Source organism: Caenorhabditis briggsae, assembly GCF_000004555.2.
Source record: "Caenorhabditis briggsae complete genome, chrII, whole genome shotgun sequence".
Classification (NCBI taxonomy): domain Eukaryota; kingdom Metazoa; phylum Nematoda; class Chromadorea; order Rhabditida; family Rhabditidae; genus Caenorhabditis; species Caenorhabditis briggsae.
In genome coordinates this window covers 1,665,451-1,686,606 of record NC_013486.2, presented here as the reverse complement: position 1 = coordinate 1,686,606, position 21,156 = coordinate 1,665,451, and the positions used below count along the sequence as shown (strand labels likewise).

Here is a 21,156-nt window from a genome sequence, read left to right as displayed (position 1 = left end):
CGGAAATTTATAAATTCAGAAGATTCCAAGAAATCTCGAAAAATTCGATATTGCTCAGTCCTAATTCTTTATTGCTAATACCAAAATTTTTTCTATTTGTCGTATGACAAATCTTGGCAATTAACAGAACAGAAATGTTTTTATTTTGTTTGTAAAGTAATAAAATGGGAAGTAGGTGATAAGAAGTTTTGAAATTTCACTATTCCTCATTTCTGTATTATTTCCAACCGAAATTCCTCTCACTTCTCCGTTTTCCTTTATTTAGAATTAACGGTTTTTTTAGAAAATGAATTGCTCAAACTGTCACCAACGATACAATGATGGCAGTCGACTTGCTCGAGATTTATCATGCGGTCATACGATGTGCCATAGCTGTTGGATTCGAAACTCCGATGGTGTTGACGTTGTGTGCCCATTTGACAACGAAAAAACTTTTTTGGGAAGTAAGATTTTTGAAGATAAATTTGCAAAAAAAAAATTAGAAAATTAGAAATATGAATTCCGTGCAAATTTGGAGAAAATCGGACTACTGGGAGCCGAGATACACTTTTTTGAAGTTGCCGAGGGCTGCGGCGCTGTCGCGTAGCGGTGTTGAAGTCGCGTATGCCAATAAAACTGAAGACTTGATTTTTGACTATTATCATGATCACAAAAGGCTCTACGTTTTCTGAAAATTTCGAAAAATTTGGAGAACTGGGAGCCGACATACACCCATTTGAACTGGCAAGGGTGCGGTGTAATCGCGTCGCGGCCTACTCCTTCAACTTCCGAAGGATGTATCTCAGCTTCTAGCTGACCAAGGAACTTAAAATTCGGTACATCAAAAGAACATTTGCTTTTATAGGTTCCTTCAAAATTTAAAATTTCAAGAACTATCTTAAGCTGAGCAATGACGCTTTGAAAATAATATTATGATTTTTTATAGATTTTGTGCAGTCCATAAACGATGAGATTCTGGCTCGGCTTTTTCCCCCTGAGGATTCTACTGATTCTGAAGACTCTGAGGACTTTGAGGATTCTGATGGATCCGAGAATAAGGACTCAGATGACGACGGAGAAGAAGACGTCAAAATCGAACATCCAGGTTCTGACGAACGACACGAGAAGTCTGAGGATTCTGAAGACTCTGAGGACTTTGAGGATTCTGATGGATCCGAGAATAAGGACTCAGATGACGACGGAGAAGAAGACGTCAGAATCGAACATCCAGGTTCTGACGAACGATACGAGAAGTCTGAGGATTCTGAAGATTCTGAGGACTCTGAAGATTCTGAGGACTCTGAAGGTTCTGAGGACTCTGAAGATTCTGAGGATCCCGAGGATGCGGAGGAGGATTCTTATGACAACAGTGATTAAGTTTCCTGAAGTTAATAAAGCTTGTTAACAATAATTTATTCAAAAGTTTGGACCCGAAAAATGGCGGGAGAGGCAAAGAATTCAAAATAAATAAAAATCCAAAACGTCCCATATTTTTTTCGGGACAATAGTCATTCAACGATATATACAAATATAGAAAAAAGATAAAGAATACAGTAATCCTCAAAACTGCTCATCCTCTGCCAACACATCCTCTCGACGCACAGAATATGTATAACCCGGTGTCTTTGGCTCCAATGTATCCATTTCCATGCGAATCCACGTGGACCCCATTGCCAATGTACTTGTCTCCACTACCGTAGTACTGGTAGCTACTCGGTTGAGCTTGAGCATAATAGTTATTGTAGTAAGTGTTGTAGGGACTACGGTAACCTTGATAGATGGTCTGGTAGCGAGTGCCATAGGGATTACGGTAGTTACCGTAGCCCTGATAGCGGTAGTGTTGGTTACGGTAGTGCTGAGCAATCGTCACAGAGAGAATGCAAGCGAGAATGAAGAAAATACGAGAAGAGAACATTTTTTGGTATGTGATGAACAAATCAGAAATGTTCTAAGCTTATATAAAGAACATGGGCGGAGTGGGAGGATCAGAATGTGTTAAGCTTAGAGGATAAGAGATAAGAGATATGGAGAGACGCAGAGAACACCCGATGAAACGAGCTCATGATCGCTTTTGTCATGTGATACTGTAGCCTGGGAAGGATAGACAAGATCTGGAGGAATGTGGTAACAAAATGGAAAAGGGTTAATTGGAGTAATTAAGGCAAATTGCATTTTCGCTAGTTCCAAAAATCTTTTTTTCAGTGTTTTAAAATGTTAAAAGGCTGTTAGTACATAGTGGATTAACAATATTCAAAAAATAGAGCAAAAAAGAAGTGAACCGCAAGAGGGATCGAACCCGGGACCTTGCCTCCCTTCAGCTCAATTATCTCGGTTCACACAAAATATAAAAAAAATTGTCAATTGATAAAATGTTTATCATGGTATCACCAACATTTTATCTGTTGACACATTTTTGATATCTTTTATGGAATCCGAGATAATTGAGCTCAAATTATAGGGTGGCGTTAAAGCTAAACTTATAAGTTAACATTAGCTTTTAGCTGTTCCAAAACTCTAGAATCCATAAGATTCAAATTGAAATTCAAATTTTCCAGATTTCACCTTTAACTTGAAAGTTTCCAATTTCAGAACTCTTATATTCAAGTTTCCTTTAGATTCTAGGAATCTTGGGATTCCATGGTCCACCAAATCTTTCTCCGGTTCTCTCTCCTCTATCCTATGAATAATATTTGCACTCCGTCATAGTCATCTATATATCACTTTCCAGTTTCCTCATTGTTGTTCTAGTGCTTAACCAAAAAAATGACGACAACTTGATCGGTCAATTTTTTGGTATTGTAAAGCTTCTAACACCTTCATTAGAACGTGAAAATTACAACGAGCGGGACGGGGAAAGAAGATTATAGTTTTGAAGCGCTGGGCCAGACTGACCGGACCGGGGGTGTATTAGAATGGGTTCAGCTTAACGTTCATGGTAAAGCTGATGCTAAGGTTGAGGTTAAGATCATGTTTAACGTTGAACTTGTTTTCGAAGGTGAATTAATTCTTAAGGTTCAGTTAATGCTTACGGTTTAAAATAAAATTAAACGTTGAGGTTAAGCTAACATTTCCATTTAAGCATACTATCATCGTTAAAATAATGCTTGAGAATAAACTAATGCTTAGAATTGAGAAAATGGTAAACGTTGAGATTATGCTTACAATTAAGCTTGTGCTTAATGTTAAGATAATGCTTAAAATTGAGCTAATGCTCAAGGTTAAGATAATCTTTAGGGTTTAGCTACTGCTTGAGGTTAAACCAATTCTTAAGGTTTAGCTTAAGGTCAAAATAAAATAATGGTTTCGCTAGAGATTGAAGTTAAGATAGTATCTGCAGTAATGTTCAAGTTTGAGCTAATGCTTACGGCTAAGCTAGTTTATAAGGTTACGCTAATTGCTGAGCTAAATTCAATGCCTAAGGTTAAGCTAATGGTTGAGGTTAAGCTAATGCTCGAGTCATCAGAAAGTGTTAGAAGAGTCACTCGCCAAAAGTTGGCCTCTTTCGGACCAGAAGCAGGTGAAATGTGTTGGATTGGCTTAAGATTAAAAATAAACTATTCGAATGGGTTGGTGGGGGCATACATGTTAAAAGAGAAGCCAAGGAAATTGAACGGAGCGACCGGATCAGAATTGGAATGTGTTAAGATGAAAAGTGTGAAAGATTCAGAAAGACAGAGATAAGAAATTGAAAAATAAGGAGCTCTAGGCTTGTGATAGGTAGGTTTGGATGATAGACGGAATCTTTATGGATAAATTGGTTGATTATATTCTGACAGTTCCAATCAGCTTATGGGATTCGAAAAGCTTCTGAGAAAAAGTTGTTAAATAAAAAACGAAGCTCCTAATTAGATTTGGTTCGAAATATCTGGAAAATTTCAGACCAAACGGACAAACTTTCAGTTTTCATTTAGGTGGGAAAAACACAAAGCGAATAGCTCGGTTAGAACTGAAAATGATAATGTTCAAAGTGTCTAGAAATAATGTTGATTCGTGGATAATTAGACTTAGCAGCCATGGAGGTTTCATAGGTCGTCGAGCTCAATTTTGAGGATCTAGAATAATAGTTTAGTCCAATACACGATCGGCTCAAAAGTTTATGAATCTGAAAAAAATGTAAAGTGTTGAAAACTGTCTAAATCAAGAACGAAACAAAAACTGCCGACACAAATTTGCACTCAAAGTCAGTTTTGATAGTTTGACCTGTGGGGGAGGTGTCAATTATCTTGATCGGTCAAAGTTACAAGTTGACCGGTCAACGCATCTTTTTTAAACAAAATTACTTGTTAGTTCTGAAAAAAAGTTTATATGTAAATTGTCAGAAACGTTTTAAAAAGAGGATTCTAACAAATATTCCATAATCCAATTGATTGATGTTTCGAAAGAGTCCTTTACCGGAGGGCCTTTTCCAGATGACCAATTAGTGTCCTTCACATGCTCCACAGGTCAATATTGCTCATTATAAATCTGTCACCTGTCTTCTGAATTACCCTCAATTGAACATTTTTTCCAGAATATTCTTTAGCTGTCCTGCAATGTTTTCGGCTCTTTTTCGTCTTTATTGTCCATTTTCCAATTTTTTAAAACTTTAAATTTCAGCATGATGCCGTCATAGACTTTTACCGTAACCATCTTTTAATACCCAAAGTGTGAACCCCCTCCGAGAAAAACCAGATATTTGGTTTGAGTGTCGGTTGATATTGAAAGAGAAAAGTGTCTCTTTCTCACCACAAATAAACAGACTACGGGGGACGAATTTTTACGCTTGTTGGGAGAGGAAAATCATGTACGCAAAAGGAAACGAAAATTCGAACAAGTCATTTTGATCAGGGTGCCTAAGCCGCGGACGACGACATTTATAGCCTTGGCTAAAATCAAATTCTTCAGAAGAAGGGACCCTAGAAATATTCAGATTTTCCAGATTTTAAAAGTCTCGACCTGTAAAACCATCTGTGTATAACCAAACGCGTGTGGAAGATCAATTTAACAGTATTCCACACAAATCAGAATTGCTTCTTTTATTTTTTTTCAGATTCATAGCTTTTCTTGTCCCTCAAAACTTACAATGTTAGATTAAAACTCAAAAATAACAAATTTCGTTAAAAGTTCGGAGTCCCTAACGCATTTCTGAGCCGATACACAGCGATTCAAATCGCAGGAGGTGGGAGACGCAGACAACGAGACACTCTAACTGTCTGCGTCTCTTCGAAACTTCAAATGGCCGTATCTCGAGTTTTAGGAGACATACAAAAATTAATCTTGCTCGGATTGAATGAAAATTCGAGGTACACTACGCCCATGTATTTTCAGAAGCATCAGAATTTTAGCTTTTTCTGATTGATTTTGAAAATCTCGGGACACACAATTTCTGAGAAAATTGTTTCGAATCTTCTGAAAAATCAAAGAAAGGTCTCGTTTTCTTCAGACTAAATTTGTTATTAATCATGTTTCAGGTAATTAAAAAAATTGCAGTGAATTTTTTTTTTTGGATTACTGTAGCTCAAGAAAAAAGATTTTTCCCAGAAGAAATTTGGACGTTTGCTTCATTTCTTATCGTTTTTTGGGAGAATCTTAATTGTCGAAGAATTGGTTTGAATTTGGAGAGAACTGAAAATTCAGGAGTTACAAAACGATGCAAAAGTATACATTTATATATGGTTTTATAATTTTTCTGATCAATAGGAATTTTCGAATTCTGAGTTCCGTTCTCTGAATCGCGTTTCTAGCCGTTGATACTCTAAAAGAATGCCCCTGACATCGTCAACTTTGAGCCGATGTACCTCATTTTCTGTAAAATATATGAAAAGTGGTAAACTGACAAACTTTTGTTTTGATAACATGATAAGCATTTTATCAGTTAAATATATGGGTTTCAAGTTGAAAGTTAGGATGGCCATTCTATTGGAGTGTTCACTGTATATGTAATTTGCTACTCATTACAATTAGATCTCGAATTTCAAGATTCTAAAATTCCAAGAATCCAGCAAGGTAAGGATTTCAGACAAATCATGGGCCAAAATTGAGATCCTAAAACTTTGGTATTGGGTGCAGTACTGTAGAATGTTTTGAATAAAAGATTCAAGACGCTTCGAATTTTGTACCTCTTCATCTTCTGCTTTCCCACTTATATACCCCATGTTTATCTCTTCCAACTTTGGTTGTTCAATCTCAAAATCTTTTTTGCACACACATCATTCGAAATCCTTTATTCCGCCTTCTTTTCTCACTATTTGCACCCTCCGATTCTTATCCGAAAATGACATCATTCCTTTTTCTTTATTCCAAATCATTTCTGGTTCTTGTCTTATCAGTTGAACAAGAAGAAGAAGAAGAAGAAGGATAGTCGACGCGAAAGTTCGGAGATCAAAAATAGAAAGCTTCAGATGTCTTCAGATGACGTGAAGAGATCATCTGGAGATGTTGTTGATAAGGGGCGGATGGGTTTGGGATATAAGAGAGCAGTTTTTAAATGGAACAAGGGGAGAATTGGTTGTGAAAATCTTTTAGAAAAATCCTAATTTTCCATATATGTATAACATAAACACTATAGTAGAATGCCCCTTCTCAAACCATTAACTTTGAGCTCATATATCGCCTTTTCTGGCAAAGATATCAAAAAGAAATTAACTGATAAAATGTTGTTGATATTATGATAAACATTTTATCAGTTGACAACTTTTTGATATCTCTCACAGAAAATGAGTTATATAGGCTTAAAGTTAAAAATATTAGAATTTTCAGGAAATTGTGAAATTGAAAACGTCTTCTGAATTCAAAAACTCAGATTTTTTGAAAGGATTCACAGTCAACAGGAAGTTTTTGATTTCGCGCCATTTTCTTTTGAAGTTCAGAAGTTCAAAAAATTATAGTTTTCACATTTATAAAAAATATTCAAATTTGATAATCTCCAAAAAAAAAGAACAAAAATCAATCAATTATTCACTGTCCTCATCAGAATCTGGTTGTTGAATTCTGACGCCTTCTTCTTCTTCATCGTCGTTGTCGTCGTCATCTGAATCCTTCTTCTCGGATCCATCAGAATCTTCAGTGTCTTCAGAATCCTCAGAGTCATCAGAATCCTCAGATTCTTCACACTCTTCAGAATCAGAAGAATCAGAAGAATCAGAAGAATCAGAAGAATCAGAGGAATCAGAATCCTCTGAAGATTCAGAATCCTCAGAAGTGTCTGAGTCATCTGAATCCTCTGAATCCTGCGAGTCTACAGAGTCTTCAGAATCTTCAGAATCTTCAGAATCCTCGGAATCCTCGGATTCACGCTTTTTCGATTTTCTGGGATATGCTGGCTCTTGTCCAATCAGGTCCAAAATCGCAAAATTCTTGGTCAGCGATTTGACTCCTCCTGGAAAAATGGACTTGTTGTTTTCAATTAGTCATTGCTCAGCTTATAGTAGTTCTAGAAATTTGAAATTTTCAGAGGTTATATAAGAGTATTCAATTGTTATTTGTATCAAATTTCAAGTTTAAAAATCAATTAGGAGCAGAGATACACTCTTACAAATTTAGTGGGTCGGCCGCGACGCGACCACGCCGCACCCCCATTTAGCTTCAAATGGCTGTATCTCGGCTTCTAGTGGGCCGAATTTGTTCAAATTTTCAGAAAATATTAAACACAAAGTGTTCATTATAATTGCAGCATATTAATGTTTTAGGTTATCTACGCTCCGAGATACGCGCCTTTAAAGCGGCGAAGCGACCGCGTCGTACCTCTATCACATTTTCAAATGGTTGTATCTCGGTTCACAACGGTTCGATTTTTTTTGAAAATTTCGGAAAAATGAAGAGAATATTTATTTTTGCATTTTCGGCTATTATCGACCTTATAGCTACGCTACGCTCCAAGATACGCGCCTTTAAAGCCGCGACGCAAACGCGCCGCATCCCACTCAACTTCAAATGGCTGTGTCTCGGCTTCCAACCGACCGATTTTGATAAAATTTTCACAGAATTTGTATTATCAAAATTTCTATCCGTTTTTCATTGAAAAATTCTGAAATCTCACCTCTCAATCTGGTTACTTTTCTGTCAAACGGGCACACAATCTGATCGTCTTCCTCTTGCTTCTTCAAACACTGATGGCACATTGTATGACCGCATTTTTTCAAAATTCGAGGAATTCGATTTTTTGAATTTCCATTGTATTTTTGAAGGCAGATTTGGCAGTCCATGTTCTGGAAAGTAGATTTTGTGTGAAAAATTGAAAAAAAAGAGCAATAAAAAATTGTTTCGACTAGAAAAACTCAAAAAAAGGGAAGAATCGGGAAATTTCGAAATTTCCTTATCATTTTTTTTCAAATGTCTTTATTGTAAACAAAATGAAAACAATCTCTTTTTTCTTTATTCTTGCTAATTCCAAAATGTGTCATTGAACGAATAGAAGAAATTGACACTAGCAAGAAGGGACAAAAAATATTAAGAATGACCCATTTTTTTGGATTTTCGATAATTCAGAAATTCAGAAATTCAGAAATTCAGAAATTCAGAAATTCAGAAATTCAGAAATTCAGAAATTCAGAAATTCAGAAATTCAGAAATTCAGAAATTCAGAAATTCAGAAATTCAGAAATTCAGAAATTCAGAAATTCAGAAATTCAGAAATTTAGAAATTCAGAAATTCAGAAGTTCAGAAGTTTAGAAATTCAGAAATTCAGAATTTTCCAAATTTTTAGAAAATCTAAAAACTAAAAATTGGATCATTTTTAGCAAAAATTGAGATTTCCATTGTCAGAATACCGATTTTTTTCGAAATTCTGCGATTCAGAAAATCCAAAAAAAAAGGATCAAAATTTCAAAAAATTCAGAAAATCGAAAATTTCGAAATTTCGGATTTTCGGAAGTTTTTAGAATTTTCAAAATCAAAATTCACAATTTTTGGCTTAAATTAATTAAATTTCTGGGAATTTTGAAAACTGTAAATTCTACTAGGAACAAAATAAAGAAAAAGAAAAAAAAACCAAAAATCTCAAAAATCATTGTTTGCCGCCACCACCTCCCAAGCCAAAGCGTAATTCTTTTTATCTATTTGCACATCTGATTAACACAAATCAAACGATTTTGGAGAAATTCAGAAATTCGGAAATTAAGAAATTCAGAAATTCAGAAATTCAGAAATTCAGAAGTTCAGAAACTCAGAAATTCAGAAATTCAGAGATTCAGAAATTCAGAAATTCAGAAATTCAGAAAATATAGTAATTCTGAAGTTCTGAAATTCTGAAATTCAGAAATTCATAAATTCAGAAATTCAGAAATTCAGAAATTCAGAAATTCAGAAATTCAGAAATTCAGAAATTCAGAAATTCAAAATTCAGAAATTCAGAAATTCAGAAATTCAGAAATTCAGAAATTCAGAAATTCAGAAATTCAGAAATTCAGAAATTCAGAAATTCAGAAATTCAGAAATTCAGAAACTCAGAAATTCAGTCAAAGTTTGTGAATGCACTTAAAATTCGGAGAATTCTGAAAATGTAAGAAAAATTAAAATCTGGAACTCAAAAAGATAAATAATTTTTAATCACAAATAAAGCATCATAAATGAAATATTTTCAAACTTTGAAAATGGAAAATAAATTGAAAAAAAGATTATAAATCAAATAAAAAGAAGAATTTAAGATTTTCTACAATTTCAGAAGCGAGTGATCCTTGGCCGCTGGTACAGAAATGAGCGCAGTGATTGCAGAGATTTGGAAAATATTGGAATTCAAATTCTGCATTGGCAGACTCTGAACCAACCGAATCATCAGAATCCTCTTCTTCTTCCGACTCTTCGAAAATGACGGCAAGTTGGATTGGTTGAATTTGCACTTCTGGAATTTTTGAGTTTTCTGGATTTTCAGATTTTTGGAATTTTCGAATTTCGGAATTTTCTGATTTCTGATCTCACATCTTCTAAGATTTCGAATTTCAGATATCAGAATTTTTCGAATTTTCGAATTTTCTAATTTCAGATTTTATGAATTTCTGAATTTCTGAATTACTAAATTTCTGAATTTCTGAATTTCTGAATTTCTGAATTTCTGAATTTCCGAATTTCTGAATTTCTGAATTTATGAATTTCAGAATTTCAGAATTTCAGAACTTCAGAATTTCAGAACTTCAGAATTACTATATTTTCTGAATTTCTGAATTTCTGAATTTCTGATTTTTTCGAATATCTGAATTTCTGAATTTCTGAATTTCTGAATTTCTGAATTTCTGAATTTCTGAATTTCTGAATTTCTGAATTTATGAATTTCTGAATTTCTGAATTTCTGAATTTTTGAATTTCTGAATTTCTGATTTTCTGATTTTCTGAATTTCTGATTTTTTCGAATATCTGAATTTCTGAATTTCTGAATTTCTGAATTTCTGATTTTTTCGAATATCTGAATTTCTGAATTTCTGAATTTCTGAATTTCTGAATTTCTGAATTTCTGAATTTCTGAATTTCTGAATTTATGAATTTCTGAATTTCTGAATTTCTGAATTTTTGAATTTCTGAATTTCTGATTTTCTGATTTTCTGAATTTCTGATTTTTTCGAATATCTGAATTTCTGAATTTCTGAATTTCTGAATTTCTGAATTTCTGATTTTTTCGAATATCTGAATTTCTGAATTTCTGAATTTCTGAATTTCTGAATTTCTGAATTTCTGAATTTTTCGAATTCCTAAAGTTTCTGTTTTTTTCAGAACTTTTAGAAGTCTTAAATTTGCTGTGATGCTTCTGAACTTCTCACCTTCTTGAATTTCCAAATCTTCTGGAACCTGAGTTTCCACGTCTTCTGAAATATCCCAATTCCTCAACAACTCCTCCATTTCCCGTTCTCTCCGATTTCCAACCAATTTCTTCCAGACGGACTGAAATTCTTGAAATCCAGAATTTCCATCAGAATTCGAATTTTCGGAATTCTGAATTCCAGAATTTCGAGTTTCAGATTTTTCCAAAAAATCGATAATCGCAAAGTTCCGGCACAGACTCTCGACTCCTACTGGAAAATTCATATTTTGGGGTACAGTAGTCCATAAAATTACCTGAAACATATGTAACAATTCTGTCAAATGGGCATTTGAGTTTTTTGTAATTCTTCAGAAGATTTTCAGCACACTTCTCACAAATTGTGTGTCCACAGCTTGTCAAAATCCGGGGAGTCAGTTCTGGAAGATTTGGAGAAAATTTTTGGAAACAAATTTTGCATTCCATGGATTTTTACCTGAAAATTTTGAGAATTTGAAGTTGAAAAATAGTAGTTTTTAAGTTTGTCGGAAAATACTGTAAATTTCCTTCAAATCTCACTAAAAAGCACTTTTCTAGCTCTTCTGGAAGCCGAGATACATCTACTTGAAGTTTTGAAGAGACGCAGACAGTTAGAGTGTCTCGTCGTCTGCGTCTCTCGCCTTCAAATGGCTCTATCTAAAGTTCTAGAAGAGCTAGAAACTTGAAAACTGCACAGAAATGATCCGTGTAGGATTTAGGACCGGAATATATGAAAAATAATAATCACCTCGGCTCAAAAATGAGCTAGAAACCTCGAACATTTTGCGAAATTTGTCTTTTTTTGGTTTTAATCTAGAATTTCAGAATTTTTCTAAAGTTTCAAGGCCTAGAAATCTCTAAAAATTGAAATTTTTTTTTGGGGGGGGGGGGGTAAGAAAGAATGTGATTTATCCGCACCTCGCATCGCCTTTTTATGCTCCTCGGCATCTGAAAATTAGCATATTCATATGGATATTCATGCGGTGAAAAACAATAAAAATGACAATAAAAATATTGCAAAATTTTGGAAAGGGGGAGAGATGGTAGAAACTTCTATTGGCTGGGATCAAAAATCTGAATCAAGGTCGAAAATGAAATTTTAGATTTTCAGAATTTTCTGGAAAGCAAAAATTCCGGGTCCTGGGTCCTGGGTCCTGGGTCCTGGGTCCTGGGTCCTGGGTCATGGGTCCTGGGTCCTGGGTCTCCCAAAATTTCTTTAATTCCAATTTTCGAGTTTCTGAGTTTCTAAATTTAAGAATATCAGAATTTCTTAGAACTCTGATTTTTAGAATACAACTTCTGGTGAATCGTAAGTTTCAGAATTTTTGGTATCTCTGAACTGCTTTCTCATCATTTGGAAATTCGGGAAATTCAATTTTTCTGAAAATCTGAAAACTTGGAAAGAATAAAAGTTTTATTTCTAAAAAAACTCGTCGAAAAATATATAAGTTCATACATACAACTGTTACACAGGGAGAAAAAAAGTATGTAATAATACCCGTTCGGACAAAAATATAAATTTAAAAAATTTCAAAATTTTTTAATGTAAAAAAATTCACAAAAAAATTCTACAGTAATCCTTTCAAAAATTGTCTCAAATTGTCTGAAATATTCAAAAATTAAATAAGCAAATCTACAGTAATCCTCTCCAAATTTGCCTTATCCTCTGCCAACACATCCTCTGGACGAGCAAAAAATGTACAATCCCGTATCCTTATCACCCATATATCCATTTCCATGCGAATCCACGTGGATCCCATTTCCAATATATCGATCTTTCCCATAATATGGGCGGAGCCTACGCTGAGGGGGCGGGATTCCCAAAATCCTGTCGAGCACAGCGTATGGTGATGTGAATTGAGGAGCTGGAGCATAGTTTTGGGAATATGATAAGAATTTTGATAATTCTGATAGTAGGACTGTTGATACTGTGGATACTGTTGATAAATTTGCTGATAAGGTTTACGGTAGTTGTAGTATGGATTACTGTAGTAGCCGTTACTGTAATAGGCGTTGTTACCGTAGCCAGAATACTGATAGCTTGGTGGGGTATGGTAGTTACCGTAAGCATGGATAGAAATAATGAATGAAGTAGAAACTAGAAGTATGTAGATCATAGTTTTTTGAAAATATAAATTTTTCCTAATGAAAATTTTTCCGATGAAGTTGTTTACCTAGAATACATTATGTACTAGGGCGGGGAAACACTAATTAGGCAATTAAGACACTTGATTTGATAAGAAGAAGAAAAACTGACATTTCCGAGAAAATCGGTTGAAGAAAAAAATCAGGGAGACCAATAATTTCCCCGAAAACCCCATTTTATTCAAAAACGAATAATTTGAACTGACAGCTACACAGATAAAACATAATCAAAGATCTGAATGTTGCCAGCTAGAAAAAAGAGAAAACGTTTTTGAATTAATTCGAATTGACAATTATTGGGAGAAGTGGGTTTTTCTACTTGAATGATCTGAGATCACTAGAATGTATTTTTTTGAATAATTCAAAATTTCAAAAAACAAATTGGACTCGAACATTTTTGGAAATTCTAAATATGCCAAGTTTTCAAATTTCGAGATTTTTCAATCTGAATTTTTGAATGTTTTGGATTTTTAGATTTTTTGGGAATTTCGGAATTCCTAACTTTTAAAAAATTCGAACATTTGGAAGTTTTGGAAATTCTGAATTTCTAAGAACATCTGAAAACTTTGAAACTTCAAAATTTCCAAATATTCTAATTTCAGAATTTCAGAATTACAGAATTTCAGAATTTTTCTGAAATTCTGAATTTCTGAATTTCAGAATTTCTGAATTTCTGAATTTCAGAATTTTCGGAATTTCTGAATTTCTGAATTTCTAAGAACATCTGATCTTTGAAACTTCAAAATTTCCAAATATTCGAATTTCAGAATTTTTCAAAATTTCAGATTTTCAGAATTTCAGATTTTCTGAATTTCAGAATTTCAGAATTTCTGAATTTCTAAATTTCTCAATTTCATATTTCAGAATTTCAGATTTTCAGATTTTCAAAGTTTCTGAAAATCTGAATATCAGATTTTCTGAATTTCTGAATATCAGATTTTCTGAATTTCTGAATTTCTGAATTTTTGAATTTCTGAATTTCTGAATTTCAGAGTTTTAGAATTTCAGAGTTTCAGAATTTCAAAATTTCAGAATTTTAGAATTTCTGAATTTCCGTATTTGAAAATATCTGAATTTCTGAATTTCTGAATTTTTCGAAATTCCAGAATATCAGAATTTCAGATGTTTTCGAAATTCCAAAATTTTGAATCAGAAACAATTCAAAAAATCAGAAAACCACAATATAATTATATTCGGATTAACTCTAAATTGAAGTTAATTAGCCGCCAATTTCATTTTTCAAAAGAATTTTGAAATTTTTTGATGTTCTGAAAATTTTTCATTTTTTCGAATTCTGCAAATTCATTTCTAAATGTAAGTTTCGAAATTTTCGAATCATTGGGAAAATACTTTATTATTATTAAACCCGTTTTTCGGCAAAAAAATATATAATAAAAAATTAATTATCGGGCTAATTATCCTCTTCCAGGGCATCCTTTTCCATTGCAGAACAAATAAATTCCATTGTCCTTCGTTCCAACAAACGAGTTTCCATAAGAATCGTAATTAATTCCATTACTACTGTAGCTGGGAGCCGATTGACGCATTCCACCGAAAAGTAGGTCAGCTAGCGATGGTTGGAATCTTGGAGCAGGAGCTTGCGTAGCTTGAGCATACTGTGGATAGTAGTAGTTACGGTATTGGTTGGCACCGTATCCCGGGTACTGGTAGCCTTGGTTACGGTAGCCATTGTAGCCTCGATTACTGTAGTTGTAGTTGTTGTAGCCGCGGTTATTGTATGGAGTACGGTATCCTTGATAGTAACCTCCTCGATTGTTGTAGTTTGTAGTCTGATAGGCGTTGTATCTCGATTCAACTAGCGTAATAGTGATCAGAGAGATAGTGATAAGAAGCAGAGAATTAGAGAAGGAAGACATTTTGGGTGGGGGGGGGGGGGGCTGAAGAAATGGAAACTTTTTGGAAGCTTTTATACACTTTCTGTTCTTGGGAGGTTAGAGGGTTTCGAACGAAAGGGGCGGAGCTCGTTTTATCAAGGTTGACTAAACTGGAAGTTTTGGGATTGTTTGAAATTTCTCGATTAAAGCCGGACAATCGAATAACTCTTAGAAGTTTTCCTTTTTTACATTCCTGAACATGCGGTAAATTCCCTACGAACTGCTTCAAAAATCATTTTTCTAGCTCATCTAGAACCCAAGTTACTGCCCTTCCCAGTTTAGAAGAGACGCAGACAGTTAGAGTGTCTCGTTGTCTGCGTCTCTAGCCTCCAGAATTTCAAATGGTTATATCTCGGCTCTCAAATGAGCTAGAAAGAAGTACCTTCGACAGAATTTAAGGAAATTCCGTCTACTATTAAATTGGTTTCTTTTTGAGTTTTGAGTTTTCGGATTTATTTGGAATTTTTTCCCATTTTTGAATGCAAGTTTTTAAAATATTTGATTTTCAAAAAATAAATGTTAAATTTCCTACAAACTGGTTCAAAAACCACTTTTCTAGCTGTTCTAGAAGCCGAGATACAGTCAATTGAAACTTTGGAAGTGAGAGACGCAGACAACGAGACACTCTGACTGTCTGCGTCTCTCTGGAACTTCAGACGATTGTATCTCGGGTTCTAGAAGAGCTAGAAAAGTGATTTTTGGAGGGTTTTGTAGGCAGTTCAAAGTGTTTTCAGAAAAAAAAACGATAATTTTAAAAATTAGAGAAAAATTGAGAAATTGGGTACCAGATTTCAAGAAACTCTAAAGTCTCAAAACTCAAAAAATCAGAAATTTAAAATAACACATTTTTCAAAAAATTCGAACGTTCTAGCGCAATTTTCAGCTGTGATATAGTCATTTGATGTTTAAGAGGCTAGAGACGCAGACAACGAGACACTCTAATTGTCTGCGTCTCTCAGAAACTTCAAACACCTATATCTCGAGTTCTAGAAGGGCTAGAAACTTGATTTCTGAACCAAAATGAAGCAGAAAGTAAGAGAAAAGAAACGCAGACAGTTAGAGTGTCTCGTCGTCTGCGTCTCTCGCTGCCTTGAACTTCAAACAGTTGCATATAGGCTTCTAGATAAGCTAGAAAAGAGCAATTTTTTGGGAAATGCTTAAAACTTAATGAAGTATTTAGAAATTGAACTTGCGAATCTGAGGAATATAAAATTCTAGATTTTCTGAAAATCAAGATAGATCACTTTTTAAAATGCCAATTTTTTTCTTTTTTCCATTTCTGGATTTAAATCCAAATTTTCCTTTTTTTTTCGAAAAAAACGTTTTTCTTTTTGCACCCCCCCCCCCCCCCCCCAGTGATAAGAAAAGCGCTATCACTCGTGTCACAAACCAGATTCCAAAGATTGAAATGTTTTGGTGGTGATACGAATTGGCTTGTTCTTATCCTAACTGATAAGGAGAAGCATATTGATAAGAAGAAGAAGAAGAAGCCTGTTCGAAGTTTTCCCATTCCGATTTGCTGAGATCATTGACGCAAAAGTTCGCAGACCGAGCGGCTAACCAGCTGGTAGGTTTTAGGAACCTGAAAAAATTTGGTTGGTGATAAAAAAAACGAGATAATGGGATATTGATAAGGAGAAGCGGCTTGTATGCGATAATGTGAACGATAGACGATGAACCCGAATTCTTTCTAGGTGACGTGATAATCCGGAACGAATAGAAGGAGATGGAAAACTTGAAAACGTTGGAGACAGAGAGGATGGGTGCAGAAAATTGAAGATCACAAGATTAATTTTACAGAAATTTTAGTCTTTCTAGCTTACATAGAATCCGAGATATGATAATTTGAAGTATTGGAAGCTAGAGACGCAGACAACGAGACACTCTAACTGTCTGCGTCTCTCTGGAACTTCAGACGATTGTATCTCGGGTCCTAGAAGAGCTAAAAAAGTGATTTTTGGAGGGTTTTGTAGGCAGTTCAAAGTGTTTTCAGAAAAAAAAACGATAATTGTAAAATTAGAGAAAAATTGAGTAATTGGGTACCAGGTTTCAAGAAAACTCTAAAGTCTCAAAACTCAAAAAATCAGAAATTTAAAATAACACACTTCTCAAAAAATTTGAATGTTCTAGCGCAATTTTCAGCTGAGATACAGCCAATTGAAGAGTAGGAGGCTAGAGACGCAGACAACAAGACACTCTAACTGTCTGCGTCTCTCTGAAACTTTAGACGATTGTATCTCGGGTTCTAGAAGAGCTACAAAAGTGATTTCTTGACAAGTTTATACGAAATTGGGAGAATTTGGAGAAAAATTCAAATAATTAGAAAGAAACAAATTGGAGAATCTCAGAGAATTTCTGGAAAAGTTTTTAAAAAGTATTTTAAAGAACTTTAGGTATTTTTTGAGTTTTCAAACGCCAGAGAAAATGTAAAATTCTAGATTTATCAAAAAGTTTGAAAGTTCTAGCGCAATTTTGAGCCGAGATATAGCCGTTTGGAGAATACGAGGGATATGCTCACTTGAAAATTGGGAGGCTAGAGACGCCAGACAACGAGACACTCTAACTGTCTGCGTCTCTTCGAAACTTTAGACGATTGTATCTCGGGTTCTAGAAGAGCTACAAAAATGGTTTCTTGACAAGTTTATAGGAAATTGGGAGCATTTGGAGAGAGACGCAGACAACGAGATATTCTAACTGTCTGCGTCTCTCCAAAACTACAAATGGCTGTATCTCGGCTTCTAGGAGGTCTAGAAGAGTGATTTTTAGTGAGATTTGAAGGAAATTTACAGTATTTTCAGAAGCTTTTTCAAAAACTGGAAACGTAAAAAATTTCAGAAAAAAAAATTATGGTATTCTCTGAAAATAAAAATTTTAGGTTCCTGGAAAGAATTATTTTCTTCTAGATGTTACCATTTTCCGTTACACCCTATCAATCACTTTGTTCTTATCAGATTAGAAATCGGTAAAGATTGAATCTTTGGGAAATTGTTGGGTACAAATTGTATCATTCAGGCACAATGGATGAGAGGTATGCAAAAAAACACACCGCTAACTTTCAGCTAATTTATCTCGTTTGCTCTGAGAGATATCAAAAAGTAGTCAACTGTTAAATTGTTTATCATAACATTACCAATATTTTATCATTTGACCACTTTTTGATATCTTTCTTAGGAACCGGGATAATTGAGCTCAAAGTTGGGTCCTAAAAACGTTGTTTCGAAAGTCAAAAATCCTGACGAATGGAAGACTGAATCCATGAAAAAATATTGTTCTGTTCTTATCAAATTAAGAAGGCAAATCAATGTCACTCATTTATAAACGCATCACTCCTTTTTACTAGATTCCAGTTTATCTTTTTCTACTCAATGAACATATAGATGTTGCTGATAAAAAGTGATAATCAATCATTTTCCGAATAATTACAAAATGAGAAAAAAAGATGAAGGAAACTTCCCATATTTTTGTTTCAATTTGAATCTATGGTTTACAATTTAGGTTCATCCAACCATATGATCAAATTTGGAATTGGGAGTTCAAATTTCACGATTTTCTCAAAATGTTTGGCTTTCTAGGGGTTTCTAGAATTTCAGATTTTTGAGAAAGTGTAAAATTCTATATTCATCGAAAAGTTTGAAAGTTCTAGCGCAATTTTGAGCCGAGATATGCTCACTTGAAAATTGGGAGGCTAGAGACGCCAGACAACGAGACACTCTAACTGTCTGCGTCTCTTCGAAACTTCAAATAGATGTATCTCGGGTTCTAGAAGAGCTAGAAACGTGATTTATTTTTCGAAAAACATTACTGAATCTCGGAATCTTATTGTGTGCCAAAGTACTGTATATTTGTAACTTTCAGGTCTCAAAAATGTTTTTGAATTTTTGAGTTTTGTTGATTGTCGTAAAATAGACTAAATTTCCTTCAAGTATGTTTAATAACTAGCTTCCTAGCTCACCTAGAAGCCGAGATACTGAGATTTGAAGTTTCGGAGGTGAGAGACGCAGACAACGAGACACTCTAACAGTCTGCGTCTCTTCGAAACTTCAAATGGCTGTATCTCGACTCTCAAGAAAGCTAGAATGCTAGTTTTTGCTGGAAATAAAATCAAAATTTGAGAATTTGAAATTTAAAATTTTCAAACTTGTACCATTTTGGACTCCAAATCTTTCATCTTCTTTTTTCCTTCTCTTATCAATCACCTCTTTTTTAATTTTTCAAAAAACATTGAACCTGTTAACTACTTCCAATTATTCCTATAAAAGAGACCCCATTATTCCATTCCATTAAAAAGACAATAAATGATTTTGACCTACAAAGCCAAATAATAAGCTCCGCCCACTCGAACCTGAGACTTCAAAAAACCAAACACGTCATTCTATGGTATAAATAAGCCTCAGCTTCTCCAAGATTTCCATCAAAACCTTTAAGCTCCGCCCACAATGTCAACCCTTACTATTCTTATCGCTATGGCAATGGTTTTGATGGTATCAGCGGGACCATACGGATACCGAAATTATGGATACAACAATGGCTACCGTAACCAGTATGCTACTCCAAACTATTACAATCGTGGATATGGATATCAAGGATACCGTAGTCCATCCTACGGTAACTATAATTATAATAATAATTACTATTATCAAAACTCTTATGCTCAACAACCCAGCTATTCCTATTCGAATGGAATTAATTATGATTCTCAAGGAAACTCATTTATTGGAACAAAAGACAATGGAATTTATCTATTCTGCAATGGAATCGGATGCCCAGGAAGAGGATAATTAGGGATTAATTAGCCCATAATTAACTTTTTGTATATATCTTTTTTTTTCCTAAAAACGGGTCGAAATTTTCTAATAATTTTTGCTCGCTATTTAATAAGTTTAATAATAAAGGTTTCATATTAAAAATTCCAATTAGGTTCTAAAACATTGGAAAATCTGAAAAAATAATTATAGACTGATTAACTTTAACTTGAGTTAATTCTTTCGAAAGTTAGAAGTTTCAAAAAAAAATTCAAAATTTCTAAAAAAAATGAAATTTCAAATTTCTGGCTATGTTACTTTTTTTCAAATTTCAGCTTGTTAGGGGGCTTGAATTTTCTGAATTTTTGAGAGGAAATTCTAGAAGAAATTGAAAAGCTACAGTAACCCAAAATCCGAAAATCCAAAAATTGGAAAACGCTACAGTAACCCAAAATCCGAAAATCCAAAAATTGGAAAACGCTACAGTAACCCAAAATCCGAAAATCCAAAAATTGGAAGTAATCTACAGTAATCCTCAACTACAGTAGTAAAGAAAAGTAGGGAAGTCTAGGAAAAATTGAAAACTATAGTAACCCAAAATCCGAAAATCTCATAAAAATTGGAAATCGCTACAGTAATCTTGAACTGCAGTAATCCAGAACATTTGGAATTTCTCGAAAAGTTCAAAGTTACAGTAATCCTGAAATCCAAAAATCTCATAAAAATTGGAAAACGCTACAGTAATCTACAGTAATCCTGAACTACAGTAGTAAAGAAAACTAGGGAATTCAAGAAAACTTGAAAGTTACAGTAACCCAAAATCCAAAAATCCGAAAATTGGAAAACACTACAGTAATCTACAGCAATCCTGAACTACAGTAATCCAGAACATTTGGAAATTCGAGCGAAAATGGAAAAGCTACAGTAACCTAAAATCCTAAAGTTAATTTTCTAATTTTTTTTTGTTGGTTTTGAAAAAATTCCAGAATATTAGGGGGCTCACTTGGGTTCAAGCGAGGGGGTCAGAAAAAGCGCCCCAGCAAACTCGTAGGCCAGAAGAAATTTAATAATTTTAAAATGAACGCGGGTTTGAACTAGATCATGATCTATTTCTTAAAAATCAACGAGCTGCAACGCGCGTATTCTCGCTCATCGTTTAAAACTGTGATACCCAGCCAACGAAGTTCGGCAGCGAATTGAGAATTTTCGAAAAATTTACTGGGGCGCGCTTTCTGACCCCCTCGCTTGAACCCAAGTGCCGTAGTGTTTCTGGGGCAAGGCCTCGAAAATTGACCGGGAACCGCCCGCGAAATTTTCCAGGTCCCACTTTTTTTAATTCGACAATACAGTATGCTTCAGAGCTTCAAACTGTTTTTTTTCTGAATTTCAAAAAGGGCGTTTTCATGAGTTCTGTGCATTACTATTTTCTTTTGTTTGCACTTTTAAGATTTTCATGCTTATTTTAAAGTCTAATCAACACCTGAAGGTGTTAAATGACGCCGTCAGCTCGAATTTCTCGTTAAAAAAGTATTTTTTGCCGAAAATGCAAAGGCGCTCTATCGCTTGTAATTAGTACTTCTCGCGGAAAAGTCAAAACTGATTTTTTTCGGTTTAATTTTTGAATTTTTTGACTAAAAGCTGAATTTGAAA

At 34.3% G+C, this 21,156-nt stretch overlaps 6 protein-coding genes across 6 annotated transcripts; 2 read left to right on the top strand and 4 right to left on the bottom strand.

The window, feature by feature from the left end:
- Window positions 1–286: 286 nt before the first annotated feature.
- On the top strand, window positions 287–1,356 carry CBG26162 (the record flags this gene model as incomplete). The annotated part of the gene is made up of 2 exons (XM_045241759.1): window positions 287–443; window positions 926–1,356. The coding sequence occupies 2 exons, from the start codon at window positions 287–289 to the stop codon at window positions 1,354–1,356; spliced, it is 588 nt and encodes a 195-aa protein (XP_045100104.1).
- Window positions 1,357–1,549: 193 nt separating this feature from the next.
- Window positions 1,550–1,894, bottom strand: CBG18428 (the record flags this gene model as incomplete). The annotated part of the gene is made up of 1 exon (XM_002646734.1): window positions 1,550–1,894. One exon carries the CDS (start codon window positions 1,892–1,894, stop codon window positions 1,550–1,552), a length of 345 nt encoding a protein of 114 aa, XP_002646780.1.
- A 5,473-nt stretch (window positions 1,895–7,367) lies between these two features.
- CBG18425 lies at window positions 7,368–11,171 on the bottom strand (the record flags this gene model as incomplete). The annotated part of the gene is made up of 4 exons (XM_045241758.1): window positions 7,368–7,378; window positions 7,997–8,165; window positions 9,724–9,740; window positions 11,003–11,171. The coding sequence occupies 4 exons, from the start codon at window positions 11,169–11,171 to the stop codon at window positions 7,368–7,370; spliced, it is 366 nt and encodes a 121-aa protein (XP_045096482.1).
- A 1,172-nt stretch (window positions 11,172–12,343) lies between these two features.
- CBG26161 lies at window positions 12,344–12,841 on the bottom strand (the record flags this gene model as incomplete). Its single annotated transcript, XM_045241757.1, has 1 exon — window positions 12,344–12,841. One exon carries the CDS (start codon window positions 12,839–12,841, stop codon window positions 12,344–12,346), a length of 498 nt encoding a protein of 165 aa, XP_045100103.1.
- A 1,443-nt stretch (window positions 12,842–14,284) lies between these two features.
- CBG18423 lies at window positions 14,285–14,746 on the bottom strand (the record flags this gene model as incomplete). Its single annotated transcript, XM_002646732.1, has 1 exon — window positions 14,285–14,746. The coding sequence occupies one exon, from the start codon at window positions 14,744–14,746 to the stop codon at window positions 14,285–14,287; it is 462 nt and encodes a 153-aa protein (XP_002646778.1).
- A 4,454-nt stretch (window positions 14,747–19,200) lies between these two features.
- Window positions 19,201–19,542, top strand: CBG18422 (the record flags this gene model as incomplete). The annotated part of the gene is made up of 1 exon (XM_002646731.1): window positions 19,201–19,542. The coding sequence occupies one exon, from the start codon at window positions 19,201–19,203 to the stop codon at window positions 19,540–19,542; it is 342 nt and encodes a 113-aa protein (XP_002646777.1).
- Between the last annotated feature and the right edge of the window lie 1,614 nt (window positions 19,543–21,156).